General features: G+C 41.8%; 1 protein-coding gene across 1 annotated transcript in view; it reads right to left on the bottom strand.

Annotated features, from left to right (window-relative positions):
- Positions 1–24,309, bottom strand: part of THBS4 (thrombospondin 4) — a 53,368-nt gene that overhangs the window by 18,035 nt on the left and 11,024 nt on the right. Inside the window, exons 3-10 of the mRNA XM_081232034.1 lie at positions 18,208–18,455; positions 14,757–14,865; positions 14,284–14,366; positions 13,896–13,947; positions 13,473–13,675; positions 11,914–12,051; positions 10,218–10,286; positions 2,671–2,823 (exon numbers count right to left, since the gene is read on the bottom strand). Of these exons, the coding sequence (XP_081088160.1) occupies positions 2,671–2,823; positions 10,218–10,286; positions 11,914–12,051; positions 13,473–13,675; positions 13,896–13,947; positions 14,284–14,366; positions 14,757–14,865; positions 18,208–18,455 (1,055 nt within the window). The remainder of the gene's footprint in view (positions 1–2,670; positions 2,824–10,217; positions 10,287–11,913; positions 12,052–13,472; positions 13,676–13,895; positions 13,948–14,283; positions 14,367–14,756; positions 14,866–18,207; positions 18,456–24,309) is intronic.

Raw genomic sequence — 24,309 nt, 5'->3', positions numbered from 1 at the left:
AGATATATCATACATAAAGTGGAATGCATGCACCTCAATTAATTCAACCAGTCCCCTACTGGTCAGTGTCAAGTCGTTAAAACCTTTTTCTGTTGCAAACAACGCTGCCACAAAGAATTCGAGGACATTTATCATTCTGCACATGTACTGGCTTCTTAGTATGAAATTCTTGGTTCAAAGGGTACTTGTATTTGTACTTTTGAATTATTGTCAAAATGTTCTCCATATGATAATCCAATTTCTTCTCCCAGTGGAAATGAATGCACACAAGGGTGGAGCGGCTGCTGTGGCACCTTCCTTAGCATTCTGGAGCCACAGTCGTATCTCTGAATCTAATGGTCTTCTAGATCAATTTCCAGCACAGCAGGAACCTTCCAAAGTGCTTTACCTCTACTCATATCTTTTAATAGGTGAAGATTCCCACAGGTGTAGGGCTGTCTGCATGTTCTCTACGTTTCTGGAAAAGTCTACCCAAGTTCCGTGCCACCACCAGCTGCTGAGAGCAAGCCATCATTGTCAACAGAAGAGGCATTAAAATAACAGTTACTCTATACCAGACTCTATAGGCATTTTCTCCAGTCCTTACAGTGATGCTGCAAGGTCATCACTTTTTACAAAAAGAGTGGACTTTTACAAAAAAGTCCCATTTTACAAAAGAGTGGACTCAGCTCAGAGTGGCTAAGTCCCTTGCCCAAGGTCTCAGAGCTGGGACTTGAACTCAAGACTGTCCCAGTTCAATGTTTTCTGCCACATATATTTGGTTAACAGGCACTTTGAGTTCTCCCTCTGATAGTCCATGTAGTTGGCCTGGCTAAAGGATGAATGATAAACCCAAGAGAAAGGAAATCCTTCCATAAGCGGTGTCCTGGGTATGAGGTGGTACCTGGGAGCTCAGCTCAGGAGCAGGATAGGTGCCCGAGGAGGGGCAGGCAGAACTGCAGAAGGGACGGGAGACAAGGGGGCCTGGGAAATGACAGGGAACCAGCAAGGCAGGGGCGGGTAAGAGTCGGGGGAACAGGGCCAAGGAAAGAGAAACTTCACATGAGTAAATGTTAAATTTCCTGCCCTCATGAATCAAAATAAGGTGATTTAAGACCAGTGACTTCCTAAGCTGCAGCCTGTCTGTTCTCAATCATGTACACCCCACTTCTGCAACCAGAGATGTAGAAGGCAGGATCCAAAGACACCCCTCCCAGTAACTACCCCTATTTCTGTTCAACTGCTTCAGCAGGGCCTTCAGAAGGCCTGGAAAGCTCAGCCATGGGCTATGGTCCTTGACTCATTTTAATGAAGAAAAGATTTCCTCTAGGAACAAGTATGTTTTAATGAGCCATTTTCTGGCAGATTAACTTATTTTAGTCACACCAAGTGTATTAATCCTCTGCCATCTGTCATTGTGCCTTATTACAAATTCAAAAACACATTAAGAAAAAAAAAACACATGAAGAACCTCATCACCCACCATCCCAGGGGAATCATTAATTTGTTCACAGAAAATGAGGATTTAAACAAAGATATACGCTTGCCTCTCAATGGGAATAAACATGCCCCATCAACAGGAATTAGAGGAACTGTTGATTTTTTTCTCCCCCTTGAACCCAGCCCGTTCCTTCATCAGTATCTTGTTACAAATTATCTGTGCTGCTGGAGAGAGCTGGTGTCATCACAGTTATTTTTCTTAGTTTTGATTCTTCTCATTTTTCCTATTTGAAAGTGATATGCCCATTGTAGAAAATTCTGAGAACATGAAGGTAAGGGAGTCTGAGTTTGAGGTATAAAGAAGAGAGAAAAAGTCTCCCAGGATCCATCCTGCCCCTCAGGGTGATCGCCATGAACCTATGAACCCCCAACTCTAAAGGGCCTGGCTCCCTGGGGAGGAAGAGGGAAGTGAGCAGCAGAAGACGGCTGACTGAGCAGCACCTAGAATCCCCCAGGACTCCAGGGCAGGATGGATGGCAGGCATGAACCTCATTCCTTGCCAAGGGCCCACTACACACCTGCCTGGTGGGAGACCCTTGCAAGGCTGCAACTGCCCTGCCCTCTACCCACCTCCTCCTCCCCAGGCCGGCTTCCTGGTGGGGAACGGCATGGGAAGGAGAGTGAGCACCCACTGAGCTACTCCTGAACCCGGCCGAGGTGGACACAGAGAACAGAGGGTGCTGCGGAAGATGGGAGGTTTTTCTCCCAGGGTTTGTAAGAGCAGCCCACCACCCCTCCACTGTGGCTCACCTCCTGGAGTATGAGGCCAGATTTTGAAACTGGACATCCTCAGGGTGAGGACAGTAAGGAAAGGCAGCAGTGCGCTCATATAAACAAGCAGCCAGGGCAGCAGTCGGAAGGGAGAGAAGGAGGCTCCTTCCTCTCCGGCTGCTCACTTCTTGGGCCTTCCGGAGGGGGTGGCTGGGAGCTGGGGCTCCACCACCGAGGTGCCCAAGGGGATGGTGCCGACCCACGGCCAAGAGGGAGAGAAAGAGGGTGGCTGATGGTTAGGTGGACTTCAGATTGCTCCCCACAAACTCAGCTGACTCTGTTATTACTACATCCTTTGTTTACTTTGATGGAATTACTTTCATTCTTGAGTACTTTTACCCTGAAGCAAGTAGAAACCAGAGAGGTGTGGTGTTTCAAATGGAAGGGGGAAAATGATAAAGCAAGTAGCAAACAACTTACCACGCACGTCACATCCCCCAGCCTCTCTTCAATGCACTGTGCGTTCACGCTGCAAGGGTTCAGTTCTGGATTCCTGCAGCTCCTTTCCATTTTGCATCCCCTCGTCTGATCACCAGTGTACCCTGGTTTACAAGGCCCGCAGCGATAAGACCCCTGTAGGGGGCAGAGCAAGACGGTGAGCCAGGGCCTCAGACCTGTGGGCAAAGGTACGGCGCTTGTGTCTATTTTCACATGTGCTCGATGATGCCAGGATGAAGTGAGCCCCATGCCTGCCTCTGCTTATGTGGATGTCTTATAACACTGCGTGAGTACTGGGGGAGACACGACCAGACTGGAAGCCACAGCAGGCCACGGAGGCAGGAAGGAACACAATCGAAGGGAGAAGGCTGGCCAGTGAGCCACTTTGATTTGCCGGCTCCACTGTGGAGGGCAAGGAGGAAAGGGCTGAAAACTCCAGTGAAGTCCTGGGAGGTGGAGCGAGAAAATTTACTCTGGGGACAAAGAACACGGTTTGGTTAAAAAGCAAATGAGAAAAAATTTTTTAATGTTCATTTGGCTTTTTTTTTTTTTTGTAACAATCAAGTGACAAAGGACCAGAGAAATGCCATTGGCCTCGCACTGAGAATTCTTGGTGAGGTGGGGGTGCTGCGGAAGAAAGCTGGCAAGTGAGCTGTTAGCTCCACGGCGATGGCGCTTCCAGGGCAAGCCTGACGTCTTCTCTTCACTGAGACAGACTTTACATATTATGAAAGACACCCACGTAAACTATACAATTCAATGATTTTGATCACTCACAACCCCTGAATCACTGAATCGAAAAGATGCTTTCCAAGTCTCATTATTTTATTTTTCCCACACTGCAGGGCTTATGGGATCTTAGTTCCCCAACAAGGGATTGAACCCAGGCCCTGGGAGAATCCTAACCACTGGACTGCCAGGGAATTCTCTCCAATGATCTTTCTTGATCTGTCAGCCTCACTGGAAGACTCCCTTTGGTCAGTTCTTTCCTTTTCTTTGCTTCTCTGCTCTTTTTCCTTTGCCTACTTCTTCATTTTTGAGGTTTTCTAGAGTTCTATTTTGTAGACAGTTCCACTGTCTACTTTTCCTCTCCCTGAGTAGCTTTAGTTATTACCTTCATGTCACTGTCTCCCAAATCCATATCTGCAGACTAGCTTTGTCTTGGTAAAAAGCTAAGAAGCAATAAGTCCCAGTATATTCCCAGGCAGCACTGTGGATGAGAACAGGGCTCTGCAGCCAGACTGGATGTCTTATGAGATGTGTGGCCTTCGCCTAATTATTTAACTTTCCTGTGCCTCAGTTTCTTCAACTGTAAAATGGGGATAATAATAGTGCCTATAGGGCTTCCCTGGTGGCGCAGTGGTTGAGAGTCCGCCTGCCGATGCAGGGGACACGGGTTCATGCCCCGGTCCGGGAAGATCCCACATGCCGCAGAGTGGCTGGGCCCGTGAGCCATGGCCACTGAGCCTGCGTGTCCAGAGCCTGTGCTCCGCAATGGGAGAGGCCACAGCAGTGAGAGGCCCGCGTACCGCACAGGAAAAAAAAAAAAAGTGCCTATTGACAGGTTTGTTGTGAGGATTAAAATAAGTGACTTGATATTTATAAACTGCTTTGACATATAAGGAAACTAGGAACCTGGAGATTAAAAACCTTTCCCAGGAACATACAGTAAGTGAGAAGCAGTCATACCTGGAGCCAATAGCTCCTTCATTGACAGTCTACTGTGCTACACCTATCATCTTGGAAAGAGTCAACAGGAACTTTCAGGAATAAAAGCCAAATCTGATTAGTTAAAATTTCAACCCACTAAGTGTTAGGCATTTTAATTTAATACAAATGACTTTTGAGAAGTTCTATGAAAATAATGAATACCATTCAGGAATTGTGTTGTCATGAGTAAAATGCATATTTTGGAATACTGAACTATTAATACAAACTAAAAAGCTCTTCCTATTTAAAAAATACTAGAATGATAATATTTTATTCAATAAACATTCATTCAAAAGCCCAACACTGATCAGGAAACTTGCATAAGCCTCTTAGATAGCCTCATCCACCAGAGGACAGAGAGCACAAGCAAGAACTACAATCCTGCAGCTTGTGGAACAAAAACCACATTCACAGAAAGATAGACAAGATGAAAAGGCAGAGGGCTATGTACCAGATGAAGGAACAAGATAAAACCCCAGAAAAACAACTAAATGAAGTGGAGATACGCAACCTTCCAGAAAAAGAATTCAGAATAATGACAGTGAAGATGATTCAGGACCTCGGAAAAAGAATGGAGGCAAAGACCGAGAAGATGCAAGAAATGTTTAACAAAGACCTAGAAGAATTAAATAACAAACAAACAAAGATGAACAATACAATAACTGAAATGAAAACTACGCTAGAAGGAATCAATAGCAGAATAACTGAGGCAGAAGAACGAATAAGTGACCTGGAACACAGAATGGTGGAATTCACTGCTGTGGAACAGAATAAAGAAAAAAGAATGAAAAGAAATGAAGACAGCCTAAGAGACCTCTGGGACAACATTAAGTGCAACAACGTTCACATTATAGGGGTCCCAGAAGGAGAAGAGAGAGAGAAAGGACCAGAGAAAATATTTGAAAAGATTATAGTCGAAAACTTCCCTAACATGGGAAAGGAAATAGCCACCCAAGTCCAGGAAGCACAGAGAGTCTAATACAGGATAAACCCAAGGAGAAACACACCGAGACACATAGTAATCAAATTGGCAAAAATTAAAGACAAAGAAAAATTATTAAAAGCAACAAGAGAAAAACAACAAATAACACACAAGGGAACTCCCATAAGGTTAACAGCTGATTGCTCAGCAGAAACTCTACAAGCCAGAAGGGAGTGGCATGATATACTTAAAGTGATGAAAGGGAAGAACCTACAACCAAGATTACTGTACCTGGCAAGGATGTCATTCAGATTTGATGGAGAAATCAAAAGCTTTACAGACAAGCAAAAGCTAAGAGAATTCAGCACCACCAAACCAGCTCTACAACAAATGCTAAAGGAACTTCCCTAAGTGGGAAACACAAGAGAAGAAAAGGACCTACAAAAACAAACCCAAACCAATTAAGAAAATGGTCATAGGAACATATATATCAATAATTACCCTAAACGTGAATGGATTAAATGCTCCAACCAAAAGACACAGGCTTGCTGAATGGATACAAAAACAAGACCCATTTATATGCTGTCTACAAGAGACCCACTTCAGACCTAGGGACACATTCAGACTGAAAGTGAGGGCATGGAAAAAGATATTCCATACAAATGGAAATCAAAAGACAGCTGGAGTAGCAATACTCATATCAGATAAAATAGACTTTAAAATAAACAATGTTACAAGAGACAAGGAAGGACACTACATAATGATCAGGGGATCAATCCAAGAAGAAGATATAACAATTATAAATATATATGCACCCAACATAGGAGCACCTAATACATAAGGCAACTGCTAACAGCTATAAAAGAGGAAATCGACAGTCACACAATAATAGTGGGGGACTTTAACACCTCACTTACACCAATGGACAGATCATCCAAACAGAAAATTAATAAGGAAACACAAGCTTTAAATGACACAATAGACCAGATAGATTTAACTGATATTTATAGGACATTCCATCCAAAAACAGCATATTACACTTTCTTCTCAAGTGCGCATGGAACATCCTCCAGGATAGATCACATCTTGGGTCACAAATCAAGCCTCAGTAAATTTAAGAAAATTGAAATCATATCAAGCATCTTTTATAACCACAACGTTATGAGATTAGAAATCAATTACAGGGAAAAAAAACCGTAAAAAACACAAACACATGGAGGCTAAACAATACGTTACTAAATAACCAAGAGGAAATCAAAAAATACCTAGAGACAAATGACAATGAAAACATGACGATCCAAAACCTATGGGATTCAGCAAAAGCAGTTCTAAGAGAGAAGTTTACAGCTATGCAAGCCTACCTCAAGACACAAGAAAAATCTCAAATAAACAATCTAACCTTACACATAAAGGAACTAGAGAAAGAAGAAAAAACAAAACCCAAAGTTAGCAGAAGGAAAGAAGTCATAAAGATCAGAGCAGAAATAAATGAAATAGAAACTAAGAAAACAATAGCAAAGATCAATAAAACTAAAAGCTGGTTCTTTGAGAAGATCAACAAAATTGATAAACTATTAGCCAGACTCATCAAGAAAAAGAGGGAGAGGACTCAAATCAATAAAATTAGAAATGAAAAAGCAGAAGTTACAACAGATGCTGCAGAAACACAAAGCATCCTAAGAGACTACTACAAGCAACTGTATGCCAATAAAATGGACAACTTGGAAGAAATGGACACATTCGTAGAAAGGTATAACCTTCCAAGACTGAACCAGGAAGAAATAGAAAATATGAACAGACGAATCACAAGGAGTGAAGTTGAAACTGTGATTAAAAATCTTCCAACAAACAAAAGTCCAGGACCAGATGGCTTCACAGGTGAATTCTATCAAACATTTAGAGAAGAGCTAACACCCATCCTTCTCAAACTCTTCCAAATCATTGCAGAGGAAGGAACACTCCCAAACTCATTCTATGAGGCCACCATCACACAAAACCAGACATACCAAAACCAGACAAAGATACTACAAAAAAAGAAAATTACAGACCAATATCACTGATGAATACAGATGCAAAAATCCTCAACAAAATACTAGCAAACAGAATCCAACAACACATTAAAAGAATCATACAACATGACCAAGTGGGATTTATCCCAGGGATGCAAGGATTCTTCAATATATGCAAATCAATCAATGTGATACACCATATTAACAAATTGAAGAATAAAAACCATATGATCATCTCAATTGATGCAGAAAAAGCTTACGACAAAATTCAACACCCATTTATGGTAAAAACTCTCCATAAAGTGGGCATAGAGGGAACCTACCTCAACATAATAAGGGCCATATATGACAAACCCATAGCAAACATCGTTCTCAATGGTGAAAAACTGAAATCATTTCCTCTAAGATCAGGAAAAAGACAAGGATATCCACTCTCGCCACTATTATTCAACATAGTTTTGGAAGTCCTAGCCACAGCAATCAGAGAAGAAAAAGAAATAAAAGGACTACAAATTGGAAAAGAAGAAGTAAAACTGTCACTGTTTGCAGATGACATGATACTATACATAGAGAATCCTAAAAATGCCACCAGAAAACTACTAGAGCTAATCAATGAATTTGGTAAAGTTGCAGGATACAAAATTAATGCACAGAAATCTCTTGCATTCCTATACACTAATGATGGAAAATTTGAAACAAATTAAGGAAACACTCACATTTACCACAGCAACAAAAAGAATAAAATACCTAGGAATAAACCTACCTAGGGAGACAAAAGACCTGTATGCAGAAAACTGTAAGACACTGATGAAAGAAATTAAAGATAATACCAACAGATGGAGAGATATTCCATGTTCTTGGACTGGAAGAACCAATATTGTGAAAATGACTATACTACCCAAAGCAATCTACAGATTCAATCCAATTCCTATCAAATTACCAATGGCCTTTTTTACAGAACTAGAACAAAAAATCTTAAAATCTGTATGGAGACACAAAAGACCCCGAATAGCCAAAGCAGTCTTGGGGGAAAAAAATGGAGCTGGAGGAATCAGACTCCCTGACTTCAGAGTATAATATAAAGCTACAGTAATCAAGACAATATGGTACTGGCACAATACAGAAACATAGATCAATGGAACAAGATAGAAAGCCCAGAGATAAAGCCATGCACCTATGGTCAACTAATCTATGACAAAGGAGGCAAGGATATACAATGGAGAAAAGAGTCTCTTCAGTAAGTGGTGCTGGGAAAACTGGACAGCTACATGTAAAAGAATGAAATTAGAACACTCCCCAACACCATACACAAAAATAAACTCAAAATGGATTAGAGATCTAAATGTAAGACTGGACACTATAAAACTCTTAGAGGAAAACATAGGAAGAACACTCTTTGACATAAATCACAGCAAGATCTTTTTTGATCCACCTCCTAGAGGAATGGAAATAAAAACAAAAATAAACAAATGGGAACTAATGAAACTTAAAAAGCTTTTGCACAGCAAAGGAAACCATAAACAACATGAAAAGACAACCCTCAGAATGGGAGAAAATATTTGCAAACAAATCAACGGACAAAGGATTAATCTCCAAAATATATAAAGAGCTCATGCAGCTCAATACTAAAAAAACAAACAATCCAATCCAAAAATGGAAAGAAGACCTAAATAGACATTTCTCCAAAGAAGACATACAGATGGCCAAGAAGCACATGAAAAGCTGCTCACCATCACTAATCATTAGAGAAATGCAAATCAAAACTACAATGAGGTATCACCTCACACCAGTTAGAATATCTACAGAAATCAGAAAATCATCAATCAGAAAATCTACAAACAACAAATGCTGGAGAGGGTGTGGAGAAAAGGGAACCCTTTTGCACTGTTGGTGGGAATGTAAATGGATACAGCCACTATGAACAACAGTATGGAGGGTCCTTAAAAAACTAAAAATAGAATTACCATATGACCCAGCAATCCCACTACTGGGCATATACCCAGAGAAAACCATAATTGCAAAACACACATGCACCCCAATGTTCACAGCAGCACTGTTTACAACAGCCAGGTCATGGAAACAACCTAAATGCCCATTGACAGACGAATGGATAAAGAAGATGTGGCACATATATACAATGGAATATTGCTCAGCCATAAAAAGGAATGAAATTGGGTCATTTGTAGAGACTTGGATGGACCCAGAGAGTATCATACAGAGTGAAGTAAGTCAGAAAGAGGAAGACAAATATCGTATATTAACGCATGTATGTGGAACCTAGAAAAATGGTACAGGTGAACTGGTTTGCAGGGCAGAAATAGAGACACAGATGTAGAGAAGAAACGTATGGACACCAAGGGGGGAAAGCCGCGGGGGGTGGGTGTGGTGGTGTGATGAATTGGGAGATTGGTATTGACATGTATACACTGATGTGTATAAAAGTGATGACTCATAAGAACCTGCTGTATAAAAAAACCCAAAAAAACCCAAAACCCCGAAACCCCAACACTGCAACTTTGAGAGAAGATAAAGAACAAATTTGGCATTTATAAAATTATTATTATTATTATTTTTTTGGCCACGCCACACAGCTTGCGGGATCTTAGTTCCCCGACCAGGGATTGAACCCGAGCCCTCATTAGTGACCGCGCAGAGTCCTAACCACTGGACCACAAGGGAATTCCCATATAAAATCATTCTTATATAGAAAATTACTTATAAATTACTCTTACATTAAAAACTGTTTTTCAGCACAAACTTTTATCCTCACTTGCAAATCAAATATATTATGCCCATATGTTCTCCATGTGTTTTGGGGTTATGATTTATGTACACATACTTGTTTTAATAACTGGTCTTCCATAACAAGAGCCATGAAAAATACTCACCAAAGTGTTAACACAGATAGAATTGAGAACACACGCTCCACTGCGACACTCATCAATGTCAGTGCAGACCTAGTGCAGAGACGTTTAAAGGGACACTGTTTAAGTAGAAAGACAAATACATTTTGCTTTGTTTTGACATCTTGTGTGAAGCGAGGACATGCAATTTCAGGTAGGCTGGTGATCAGAGTATATCCTTAGTGGCCCTGCTTTTGCTTGAGGGTGTCCCACTTGCCCTGAGTTTTGGAGTCTCTTCACAAAGTGATATTAGCCAGGGTTCTGGGGATTTTACTGCTCTAGGGCTGGTTTTTATGTCAATTTGGGGGCTTCTGTTTCTGCATTCTATGTGTAACACAGGTTCGGAGCTCATGACTATATGTCTTACAAGCTTGGAGCTTTGATTTGTTGTGGGCAACTGTCATTTCTGTCAACCATGTCCCAAAGTTGACATCAAGCTTCCTGTTGATTTCGGGGGGCTAAGAAAGTTTTCTCATCTCCTTGTAATAAGTAGGGTAGCTTTCTAAGGCTTCTGGCTTTCTTCAGGGGTATTAGGTCTTTCTAAAGGTTCAAGACTACATCTGCTATACCCACATAGTGCTTGAACCCCAGTTTCCCACTTGGAGGACCTAAAACCATCTCCCACCTCCCATGAGCTGCTGTGACATCAGTTTCCACCCACAGCTCTGACTCTGAGTTCCCTCTTTGTTTCTCAAACCTGCACATTTCCTTTTATTTCTTTTGATATTGGTCATGCATTAAAATTTGTTGTTTAATTTTAGCAAGTTGGTTCCCTTTGACTTGAGTGCATTCTACCATATTCTGGAAATCCACTGGAAGGGCTCCTTCCTAGCTTACATAAAGCACCTTCTGTTCTTTTGTCTATTTTCCTTAGCTTAGTCTTGGCGATTCTGTCTTTAGAGAAGAGGAAGACAAACTTAGGTCATTACTCCAATGGCTTCTTGTCATTCCTGTGTGTCGAGCTTGGCTCCTTTTTCTAGTCTAAAAAATGATGCCCTCTAGGATCCTTTGATAGGCTGCTAGGAAATAATGAACGTCTGCCCTCCTTTAAAGCTAATAATTTCCGTAAGGTAGTAAAATATATTTATAGACCAACCATTTTTAAGGGCTGAAAACATCAAAAAGAATTTCACGGTCAGTCAGTTAAATAATGGCCAGGATATGGTAGAACATTTGGAAATAAACGGAGACGGTCACAAACTGCTTGAGTGCTTTACAGCAATTTACGGCTTATATAAGAAGAAAGGCAGGTTTCCTCAGGGGATTATTTCTACTCTTGAAATCCTCTCATCTCTAAAACAGCTTCTGATCAGCAACAATGACTCTATGAAAGTGACCTAATTTTTCAAAGCTTTCGCTTCCCCAGTTCTTAAGTTAACTGGGGGGACGAAATGTTCAAAAAACTACCAACAAAGTAAGGCTGAATCATGCCACATGTCCAGGATCACCCCCTTCACTGCTTTCCTAGTGCTACTCGATTATCCCAGTTGACTAGCTTCCTCCTCACTAGCCTTGGTGAAATCAGTTGGAAAACTTCCTAATGTGCCTGCAGTGCATGAGGACATTCTTCTGCACACCCTTGGCCGCTCAGGGAGGTAAAAGGTTATATGGACAGAGGTGGGAACCAACCAAAGGTTTTCTGTTGGTAATTAGAGATTAAAAGGCCACAACTTCAGCCCACCTGCTTGTTTGTCTTGGCAAAATTGATCCCAACACCCTGCACCGTGGTCCCTGTGAAGCCCACCGGGCAGGTGTCACATCTGAAGCCAGGAGCCAAGTTCACACAGCGCACGCCTGGGTAGCAGGGATGATATTTGCACTAGAGAGAAAGAAAAATTCACTCTTTAGCCACATGGAGAAAACACTCTCAAACTTCCATTCATCTATTTGCGCAGACTTGGGGATCCCTTTAACTATCCATTTTTTGGTGCTCGACATGATCAAAGGCAATAAAGGCTTCCACTTTCATAGTTACTCACAGAATCCCTGACCCACACGGTCTGGAGGTTGCCTTGTAGTGGGCTTTTGCTATATTATAGAATCACGCACAGCCGACTGGAAAGAGTCCTTAATGTTAACCAGTCTACCTCCCAGTGCCAATTCCCTGATATTCTAACTTGGAGTTTTAAAACCTCTGTTGAGAGGACAGTGCTCCTGGACCACTTGTCAGCTGGCTATTAGTTGAGTCCAAAGAAACCAACTACTCAAACAAAAAGACCTTGAGAAGACAAAGCCAGGGCAGTTGTTTCTTGAGTTAAGATGTGATTCATCAGGGTCTGTGCCTGCCTTTGTGCCCTACCAAGTCCATGACTGTTCCTAGGCTCTCACAGTCTAGGAGGTTCATTCTGACTTTGTTTTGTTTTTAACCAGTTCGACTAATGTAAAAAACATGACCACTTCCTGCCCTTTCAAAAGGAGGAAAATTCCAGCTCACAGATAAAAACCAGATGCAGTTCTGTGAAACATGTGCAGATGTTCTTCCAGTGGAGGGATGACTAAAGACCATCTTAATTGCTTACTACCTGGGGAGGTAATCAGCTACCACAAGCCTGCAGGATCCATGTGTGTGAAAGCTCCTTCCAGCCTTCCTCTGGCCTGATGGGAGGGCAAAGGCACATTCTGGGGGCAGCCTTGTTACCCACTGTGAACACTGTTTTGGGACTGGACCAGTGACTGGCTAACCATGGTCCTTCAGAGGCTTTGCCAGCTGGCCAAACAGCCCATATTTGCTGTGTGTCTTTCTGGCTCCATCTCTGGGCACTTTTGGTTACTCACAGATAATGGGGCCTCTTCAAAAGGTCTTATTGGTTTGAGATTCGTGTCTGCTCCTCTGTTTTAGGAAGACTGAAGCAATCAGTTGCAACCCCTGAAATATACCCTTACCCAGATCTTTCCCCTCCCACGTTTGCAAATGTGTGGAAAAATCACAATCGTCACAGAGACTGCTTCAGAGAAAGAATCAATGTTAAAGTTGAAGGCTGAAATCTCAGCATTGTAGCAACACAAACCGGAAGAGTGGGAACCACGGAGGGGAGACGTAATGATCACGGCCACAACTGTGTGTCATGCCTCCTCCTTCCCACCATCACAGATCTCTAAGGATTCCTGAGGGAGTAGTTTTTATGTAGCCTGGAGGACAACCCAAGTCATCCCTTAGTCATCAACATGACTTCTTTTTCCATAAGCTGTCAGGTGTACAAGATACTGAGGGAGCCCCAGCCTATCGAGTTGAACTTTTACCTCATCAACGTCAGAACAGGTGATCCCATTTCCTACGTAGCCCTCAGGGCAGGGCCCACAATGAAAGCCATCTCTGGTGTTGGTACATCGGACGCCACGGAAACACGGGTTGGAATCGCACCGGCGCACTGGGGGTGTCAGGGATGCTGGGAGCACGGGGGGCACCACGGTGGCGGGGTTTGGAGACTGAAAGCTGAGAGGACCTAGAGGAAAACCATCATCCACAGGCTTATAAACCACCAAGAAAACAGAGCTGATACAGAAGCAAGTTTAGTTTCCCAGTGAACTTCTTTTCCCTTCCCTCTGCCTCTGTGCCAAACCTCCAGAAACCAGTGCCAGTGGAGCCTCACCCACCCAGGCCCGTCATCAGTTGGCATTTGCTGGTCCAGCTCAGAATGCACCAGTTACTAGAAAAGCACTTACCGCAAGCCTGGCATTCAGCTATGGTGTTTCGCAAAAATGATGTTTCCTTGACCTTTAGAAATGGGAAGGGAAAAAAAAAAAGTTGGAAAAGGAGTTCCTGATGTATAATCCAGGAGTGAAAGAATCCATGAGTAGCAAATTATTAAGCAGTACTTAGAGGAGTGTTAAAGGAGCTCTTGGTAGTTGCCACTCTGCATGGAGCCCTGGTGTGTTTATCACAGGCTGGTCCCCCATTTTCAGAGCCCCAGGGCAGCGGGCTGCACGGGGCCACTTGGGGTCAGGCTCCAGGTCCCCTCCCTGCCTCTGCAGGCCTGCAGCTCCTTTAACTCCAACAAAGAGCTTCTCTCCTAAGACTGGGCCTTCTCTGACGGTATGTCCTACTGGTCACCTGCTGTCTCAGGAGATCCTTCAACTCTCCCAGGAGCTGGTTTAGTTGTGACATCTGCCCCAAGAACTGCCGATTGAAGTCTCCTGTAGGAAGAGCAGAAGGTAAGAAGCATGCAGTCAGTGACAGCTATTTGTACAGTGACTCAAAAACAAACGATTTCCCAGACATCATCAAGACAAAGAACCTAAGATACAGGAATTTAATTTGGGGTAAAATTCATTGAATTCATCTAAAACATAATGATAATGATGCCACTGGGCTGGTTACTCCAAATTCCTATGAATTATACTAATAAAAGTGCAATGAAAATATTCCTTGCCCTGGACTTTGGCATGAGAGCCTCATCTCTGTAGGTATATGATCCTGTAGGGCTGCTCTGCCGACAGCCCACCTTTCTGGGATGGGACCCAGTCCAGCCGGGGGCCTGGGGGTTTGTGTTGATGGAGGTGTGCAAACTGCCCAAGAGCCCACACCTGTGCTTGTGGCGGCCAGCGGCTCGCTCTGCTGCAGGAAGCAGTCTTGCAGGCTGGCCACCTGGAACAGCGAGCCTCTCACCGCCAACTTCAGCTCTTCCAAGGAGTCCTGGAAGAAATCGGATTCATACCACACATTGCTGATGTCATTCAAAAGCCAATGAGCTTGCAGACGCACACAATTTTAACAGAGTAGGCCTGAATACTTGGACTCTGACGCTTTACATAATTTTGTGGTTTTGCATTTTTTCCTGAAGCCTGCCAGCCCTATCCTTTTGACTGAAGCAAATATGGAAGAAACCAGTAATTTAGGAGAGTGCTGGCATCCAGCGTGGTCTGAGAGTTCACGAAGGTGACTCAGAGAAGAGAAAAGGCAATCTTCCTTCATGGTAAACAAGCTCTTTTGTGGCAGGAGCCTCTTAAGAGTTGTCTGTTTATGGAGTTTAGACTGTAATGAATACGACATTGACCCCAATTTTAAACACTATTGTTTTTAGGGTGTCTTGGATCCAGGTTTTAGCAAAGTCTCTGGTTTCCTTGGATTATGAGGATGAATAAACCATATATTCTTTTTTTTTCGTATATTCTTTTTCTTTTTTATTGGGGTACAGCTGCTTTACAATGTTGTGTTAGTTTCTGCTGTACAGCGAAGTGAATCAGCTATACGTATACATATACACCTTCTTTTTTGGATTTCCTTCCCATTTAGGTCACCACAGAGCACTGAGTAGAGTTCCCTGTGCTATACAGCAGGTTCTCATTAGTTATCTATTTTATACATATTAGTGTATATATGTCAATCCCAATTCATCCCACCCCGCCTTTCCCCTCTTGGTGTCCATACATTTGTTCTCTACATCTGTGTCTATTTCTGCCTTGCAAACAGGTTCATCTGTACCATTTTTCTAGATTCCACATATATATGTTAATATAAGATATTTGTTTTTCTCTTTCTGACTTACTTCACTCTGTATGACACTCAAGTCTCTACAAATGACCCAATTTCGTTCCTTTTTATGGCTGAGTCATATTCCATTGTATATATGTACTACATATTCTTTATCTGTTCCTCTGTTGATGGACATTTAGGTTGCTTCCATGACCTGGCTATTGTAAATAGTGCTGCAATAAATACTGGGGTGCATGTGTCTTTTTGAATTATGGTTTTCTCTGGGTATATGCCCAGTAGTGGGATTGCTGGGTCATAGGGTAGTTCTATTTTTAATTTTTTAAGGAACCTCCATATTGTTCTCCATAGTGGCTGTACCAATTTACATTCCCACCAACAGTACAAGAGGGTTCCCTTTTCTCCACACCCACTCCAGCATTTATTATTTGTAGACCTTTTGATGATGGCCATTCTGACCGGTGTGAGGCGATACCTCATTGTGGTTTTGATTTGCATTTCTCTAATGATTAGTGATATTAAACTGTATATTCTGCGATGTATATTTTCATATATTTTCACATTACTGGTTTAGATCCATCATTCATTGTTAGTCATAGTCAATTTCCTCACCTCTTAATTTTGTAGCTTTTACCGTACCCATTATTTTATATATGTATGATAGAAAATGTTTATGTTAACTGGCAACATAAAGTCATCATTCTTATTTTAGAAATGAGCATACCAAGGATTTTCAGAGCAACTCTGCTTTTTCATTTAGCTAAGTTAAGATGTATGCAACACGTGCTACATAACAGGTATTTTGTTGGAATCAGACCATAAGCTCTATGGAGGCAGAGCCTAGAATGTGCCTACTGACTGATTAATTGACTGACTGACTGACTGAGAAGGTGACTATGAAGACAGAGCACTGTGGTCCTTGTTCGTAGTCTAAGGAGGTAGAACTTTTGGACAAAATTCCAGAAAATTCCATCTATTTCTGATGACCTTGGTTTTTAGAAATGGACTTATCTGGTGGTGGAGACTAATTTCTGAAATGTCAGTGACACAATTTCTGACTGTCATTCTGACTATTTGGGCTACTCTGGGGATTCAGAAATAAAGTTTGGCATATCTCTCCATTAATTTTTTTCTCTCTCTATAAATCTACACGAAATATATATACCACTCTTTCTCCCTCTCTCTAAACTTGGATTTTAGCTTTCTTGAAATTTCTGCTTGAAAATGCTTCCTATGTTTCAAGCACAAATTCTAGTATCTGATTCATAGTTTTTACATTATTATCTAAAACTTCTCAGCATTCCTAGTTACAATGGAAATTACTGTTTACACCCTGCTTCTTTACACAAAGGGCTCAGAATAACTTGGTAAAAGCACATATAATTTAGTTAAAGCATATAATAATGAAATAGAAGTGGAAAATAGTGATTGCAATATATAAAACAACAATATGGGCCACAGTGGATGAACGTAGTTACTGATTTGGGGTTCGACTTCCGTATCAGATGAAATTCTGGAACGATGAACAGTTATAGTAATAATTGGAAAAGACAAAGAATACTAGTTATTTATAGGAAACAAAGTATTTCCTAGCACAAAATTCTTTTTTTAAAATAAATTTATTATTTTTTTTATATTTATTTTTGGCTGCATTGGGTCTTCGTTGCTGCATGTGGGCTTTTCTCTAGTTGTGGCAAGCAGGGGCTACTCTTTGTTGTGGTGCAAGGGCTTTTCATTGTGGTGGCTTCTCTTGTTGTGGAGCACGGGCTCTAGGAGCACGGGCTTCAGTGGTTGTGGCACGTGGGCTCAGTAGTTGTGGCACATGGGATCTTCCCAGGCCAGGGCTCAAACCCATGTCTCCTACATTGGCAGGTGGATTCTTAACCACTGCGCCACCAGGGAAGTCCCCCTAGTGCAAAATTCTAAGAGAAACATATGTGGCAATTTCTAGAGTAGGTGCAATGATACAATGACAAAAAATACCATCAACAGGGCATAAAACGGAAGACAGAAGTGATGTGATTTGTAAGGCCTCATGGAATTAAGTTGGCAATGAGAGTCTTTTTGTTAGGGATGTTCTAGTGAGACCTGTGAAAAATGTTGTTCCTGGTGCTTGGCAATTTCCAATCATTCTTTTTTACTTTCACTAAAAATATAATAACGTTATAGAAAGATTACAAGTAGATCATCCTATTGCCCTAAGATAGTTTAAAAATTTTTGCTATTCTTTTTGCTATTCCTTTCCTACTTTATAATTATATCCCCAAAGTCTCCACTTATCATCTAAGAGAGCAGCTCTCAATTTTGACTTCACATTAGAATCAGTATTTTAAAAAATACTGATGCCGAGGCACCATCGCTATAGATTCTGATTTAACTTGTCTGGAGGGTGGGCCCTCTAGCAGTCGGTTTTTAAGTTCCACAGGTGTTTCTAACATGCAGCCAAAATTAGACCCACTCTTGACCTCAGCCCACTCTTCTGCATTCAGCAGAAGCTTCAGAAACTCATCTTTCCACTTTGGAGAATGGTTTGTGGGTTCTTACCTGTGCCTTCCTCTGGAAAGTCCTCAATTCAACCACCTCAGGACTCTGGGCGAGGCCAGAAAAGGCTCTGGGGAGATTGTGAATGGAATCCACTTGTGAGCAGTCCACGTAGAGCTCTACAGAGCCAGCTCCCCGGTGCAGATTGTTCAGTCTCAGGAGGACCCTGTGCCGCCTGCCGTCGGCCAGCTGCAGGTTGTTGAAAACCACCAAATGAATCTTCCCATCATTCTTCAGGTAACGGAGGATGGCTAGAGCCAAGCACAGGTCAGTGAATAATGAGATAAAGGGAAAGGGCGTGATTCTGTGCTGCACAGCCTCCAGGTGACAATGGCAAGGCTGGGTCATTGGAAAGACGCAAGTAAGTCAGCACCACAAATTTTCAACATTTTGTGTGCCAGGCATTTTTCTAGGCACTGGCCACCACTCTGTTACTGAGAATGTTTTGTGCTCATGAAGAGAGACAATAAGTAGTAAATTTGAAAATAAACAGTATAATTTCAGATAATGATGAGTACAGTGAGCAAGTAGAACCCATCAAAAGTCAAGTAACATCCAAGTAAGCTCCTGAGGGCATGAATTCATTAATTCACAAACATTTACTGAGCGCTACTACAGGGCTGGGTGCGGCCCTTCGGTGCTCTAAACACTTAATTTCTCCTCACTGCAACCCTATGAAACTGGAATGACTACAGGTGAGAAAAGGGAAGCTCAGATAAGCGAAGGAACTTGCTCAAGGACACAGTAAGTGACAGGACTAGAATTTGAAACTGAGTGTGGTTTATTCCATGACTAAAAGAATGCTAGGCCTGGATAGGCCTTTGTAAGGACTTCACGGAAGATCCACTACCTTACACAAAAAGACATTCCCAGTATTACAATGAGTGAAAAAAAGGTTATGAGTCAATACAGGTTCATTCCGAAAAAACTATGTAGGTATGTACGTAGATGTATATACACATATACAGAAAATCAGAAGGAAATATTAATACGGTCATTGCTGGGCGCTTGGACGATGTGTTGTTTTTCCTTTTCTTCATTTTCATTGCCTGATTTTTCTACAAGAAACATGCATTACTTATGTAATACAAAAAAGTAAAAAAAAAAATGAATTCCACACATAAACCCAGAGTGTGCTACAGTCAGTCTGTATGATTCATAACAAGTAACTGGGACCATCTTTCTTCAGATACCTCTTCTGTGAAGTGTAAATACCAACGTGGTGCTGCCCCATGGAGTAGCCAGCCAGGAGTATCTGTTTATGTTGCAATATTGCCAGAAAAAATAATCCCTACTACGAAATTTTAAAGATGTTTTTGAAGACTTCCTCCAAATACATTAGACTTTCTAGGTTGACTTCCCCACCCTTCTAAACCCTGACTAGATTTGCTTTCCCATTTGACCATGGCTGGAGGCGGCCAGTTGGCATCAGGGTCTGTGGTGTAGACAGATGCCCTGAGGAGTCAGGAGATCTCTCATGCCCATGTGGTCGCCACCACTTGCTTACCGAGAGAGAAGAATTGGTAAGACCTGACAGAACAGACTGGCTAGAAGGCCTTTCTATGGCTGTAGTACATTACTACGTTTCCTGAAGCAAAGTATTGGTAAGACTTAAGTAAATGTGGTATGAGGAGAAAGAAAACAGACGTGAGTAGAAATTCTTGAGGTATTTTAAACATGGGATACAACAGAGTTTTTTTTACCCCTTTATTTAATATTGTTGAGAATTTATAATAGTAACAGCATCGCTGGAAATTGGAGGCATAAGGTACACACAAGAGGGGGAAAATGAACCCAAATATATGCACTAATTCAATATTTTAAGACGTCTATTTCTTTACTTTTTTGAATAGTTTTGCAAATCCCTGGCGTTTTTAGGCCAGTGAAAACACCACTTGGACTACCAGACTTCAACCAGGTCATAGACACATATACTCAGGATCTCCTCATTTTCATTATGGCCACAACCTCTGTTCCTCATAGTAACAGTTTAAGAGGATACACAGAGCAGCTTAAAACAAATACCCTTGGTCTTTCTCCCCTGGGATTTCTGTGGAATTCAAAGGAAACATATTTTCATGGGCCTCTTGCCTGCTTTTAGCAGGCCTTCCAGGCCATGTGGGCCATGATTTATTTTCATAACTGAATCGCTAAGTTTAATTTTATAAATAGTACCTAGTGGAGTACGTTACGTATGACAGTTGCACATTAATGTTGTGAATATAAACTTTCAATGAATAATTAAATGATTGCATCAAAAGCTTTTCACATATAAATTTAAAAGTTTAGAGAGTAGCGATTTAACATCTATTGCAGGCAGCCAAAACTGCCATCGTGTTCATGCTGTCATTTAAGAGCACGCTATACTTCTGCCTTGCTTTGTGTTGCAGTGCAGCACTGAAATGACAGATTCCTCATGCTCCTAGATCTTGTGACAAGAGCAAGAGGAAAAAAAGGAAAAGAAGAATTACAGAAACTTCCATCTTCACAAGGTCTGTTAGCAGAAAATTATCAAGTGCTTTGACATTCACCATTCTTCATACTTGATCCAATAATTTTCATTTTGCTTATGGCTTCCATTTTTTCATTTTTCTTTTTTATTGCAAACTCCTTACTTCAGTGCTTCTATATTTATTTTATCTTCAGAGCAGTAAGACTACCCCAGAGGGTTGACAGGCACCTGCTCAGAAAACTCAGCATTCTCCCATCAGTCACAATGAGTCTAGAAACAGCCTCAACAACCCAGGAGTCTGCAGCCTGGGAGATTCCCTGACCTTCTCCAGAAGCAGCACCACTGGACGGGAGAGAGCAGACATGGTTCCCTTCCTCTCTCTGGTCCCGCTTTCCCAGTGCTCACCTTGCCCAGTCTTAGCCCAACATACACACAGAGCAGAGGGGAGCAAAACAGAGGGGAAAATACAAGCAAGCCAGTAAGACATCACTTCTGCCTCCAGAAGGAGTGAAATATCAGGCCTGGAAGCTGGAAGGAGAAGTCTTCTCCTGGCTCCAGTCCACTTCTGCCCCTTAGCACCCCAGGGAGCAACGCACTCAGGAAAACCGTCACTGGGTACAGCTCTGCTTCTTCAGCTGAGGCACATTCCATTCTCTTGCTTGCTTCTCACTGAAACAAGTTTGCTTGGTGATTTCAGGCTTGTTCTCTCTCAGGGCGAGTACCAAGAACTCCTCTGATTAGAACTGAAGGCTGCGGGTCTTCAAACGGTGTTTCTGCCTCTACCTTGTTCTATCTCTGTGTTTCTCTGCCAGATTCCTTACTTACCTTCCTGCTGAGGGTCTCTTTCTATGTAGTTTTTCTGGACCGAAAGCTTGAGATTCTTACAGGACTGTTTTGACCAAATGATTGCCTTTTCAATACAACACACAAGCGAGCCAATGGAATCATTCACTAGCTCCCTAGTGGTCCCTAATTAACGTGTAACTTATCCCAGGACTGGCCCAACCTTCCTGCCACCTTCCATTCTGCTGATCACCAGCCAAGCTGAACGACCAGTTCTAACAACCCACGTTCACCCCTCTCTAGCTTTCTCCAGCCTCCCTCATCCTTTTCTTCCTGTGCGAATGTTCTCTTCTCCATTCCTCTCCTTCCTGCTCCATCATTGCCACAAATCTGAAGCCAAGATCCAGCTCAAATGCGCCAGACTCACTCTAGTCTTCCACCTTCCCCACGGCTGGAAGTTACTGCCTCATTCATCTTCCCTAACACTTTCTCGGTGCTTTGCTAGGTATACTTTTTCAGGACTCAGGTTCCAGTCATGGCTCGGACACTTAATCCCTATGTGACCCTGGGCCTGAAGTGTCCACTTCTTAAACTATTAAAAGGAGTCAATAAAAGCTGTCCTTCCTATTTCATTTTGTTTTCAGTGGTGGTCAAATAAGAAAATGCAAAAATATAAGCTGCTGTACAAACGTAGGTACTAGTATATTTGTTTATTTTCTCATCTTCTCTACTAAAGCATAAACTCTTGGGACAAGCAGTCTATTTCTTACTAATTTTCCCATACACCACAGCATCTGAGAACACCAAATACAACTATCTGTTGAATGAAAAAATAGATAAAATAGAGTATTCATGTATCTACTCTGATTTTTTTAATCCATAATCTTTTTAAAAATGTGGGGAGCAGTTTCCATTAGTTTACTTACATAAATCCTTTCCTTCTAAACTTAGCATCTTTGTGTACTTGAGAGTTTGGAGCCCCGTTTTATGGCTGCATTTCCATGTCTGGGTACCAGCCTGACAGAGGAGCCACGCAGCCCGGCCTGATTAAAACCATCTCAGTGACCGGCGGGGGATGAAGATGAAGAAGCAAACCCAGGCAATGAAGATTTGAAATATTGTTATCTTGGGAAAATTTTCAAAAGGTGCTTTTTGAAAAGTGGATGGACTTGGTGGTCAAAAATATTATGATGTGTTGAATGTCAAAGCTACGAAGCAGGCTGCCAGCTTTAAAGAACTGGAAATGATAATATTTTGTCTGCTTGGGCAAAGAAATTCAGAGTGACCTGGCCTGCAGGCAGCAAACTCAGCAAGGTAGTCCGGGGCTTTCTGCTTTACTTGGCAAGTGGCTTTGCTCTTTGGCACTTTTAAAAATAGGATGAAAGCACTTGCTGTCAACCTTTCCTCTTCTTCTCTAAATAACTGTACATTAAAAAAAGACTTCTTGCCATTAATGTCTCTTGTGACGGATATTCTTGTTTGCCTTGACTCATTTATCTTTATGCCTTATACGCTAAGGTCTTTGTAACTTTAGTGCTTTGGAACTACATAAAAGGTAAATCATCAAACTGCTTTTCCTAAAAGTACTCTGGGTGACTCCCAGATGTGATAAATGCAGTATGTGTGTTTTGAAATTTTTTTGTAGCAGTTTAAACCAATGTAAAGCTTACAGAATACACACACACACACACACACACACACACACACGGAGCAAAGAAACCATCCAGTGAAAGGAAGCACAGCAGTTATACTGAACATCTGCAAAAGGCTTTATATTTTGCTAAGTTATGAGACATCACTATAAACAACTATCTGGTAGGTAACAGAGCTGTAAATGTGCACAGAATCCCAAGGTCACCTTATAGGAGAGAGGTGCAAAGCAACTTCTTAAATGCCCATGGAATGCTCTCTAGCCTTAGTAGAGCCACAGAATATTAGCATTGTAAGTCATCCAGCTTAACATCTCACTTCACAAATCCCTTCAGTAAAAGTGCAGCCTCTACCAGCACATTTCCAGTAACAAAGAACTTCACTTTGCAGAAAAACCCATTTCACTTTTGGATTGCTCCCCAGGATTTTCCTAATTCAGAGCCAATATCTGTTTCCTCCGACTTCCACCAGTGTGTCCTAATTTTACTCTTCCGAACTAGAGACAGAGAGAATCTTATCCTCAATCGAAATGATATTCTTCAAATATTTTAAGGCAACTTTCATCTCTCTCATGTCTTCTGTCTGGCTCCTTGATTTCCCCAGTTCCTTTAACTTTTTGACTTGTGATGTGGTAAAAAATGGGATCCAGAAGGATGCTGGCTTGGTGACTCTCCTCAAGGTAATTTCTGACTTGACAGTGTCCCTGTGAAATGTGCTCACAACTAGACACAGTATTCTAGACGTGGGCTGGACAATTAAGTGTGCAGTGGGACTAACAGTGCCCTTCATCTGGCCACATGTGTGTATTCATGAAGCCTAAAATTCAAAAAGCTTTTAAAAAAGTTGCATCACTGTATCTGTTCATTCATTCATTCAGCAAACATTTCTGAGCAACTGCTAAGTGCCAGGCACTGTGTTCAACATTGCTTGGTTCTTAACGTTGTTGACTAGAATGCTTAGGATGGGTCTTCCACATCCTGGGTGTCTACATTCCTGTCATTCCTAGAGGATGGATTTACATTTATTACTGTTAAATTTAATCTGATGGTGGCCTATTGTGTGTCAGCCAGGTAGGACCTTGTAAATCTTGATAATGGCATCTGACATGTTCAACTGTTTTTTCCAGCTTTGTGCCAACTGCAAACATGTTAAAATACTATATTTCCACCTAAGTCACTGATATGTTGAAAAGTTCAATGCCCAAGACAGAGCCTTGTCAA

The sequence above is a fragment of the Mesoplodon bidens genome (genome assembly GCF_964165515.1).
Source record: "Mesoplodon bidens genome assembly, chromosome: 4".
Taxonomy (NCBI): Eukaryota; Metazoa; Chordata; class Mammalia; order Artiodactyla; family Ziphiidae; genus Mesoplodon; species Mesoplodon bidens.
The sequence above is the reverse complement of the archived record's forward strand: the minus strand, read 5'-3'. Positions and strand labels throughout refer to the sequence as shown.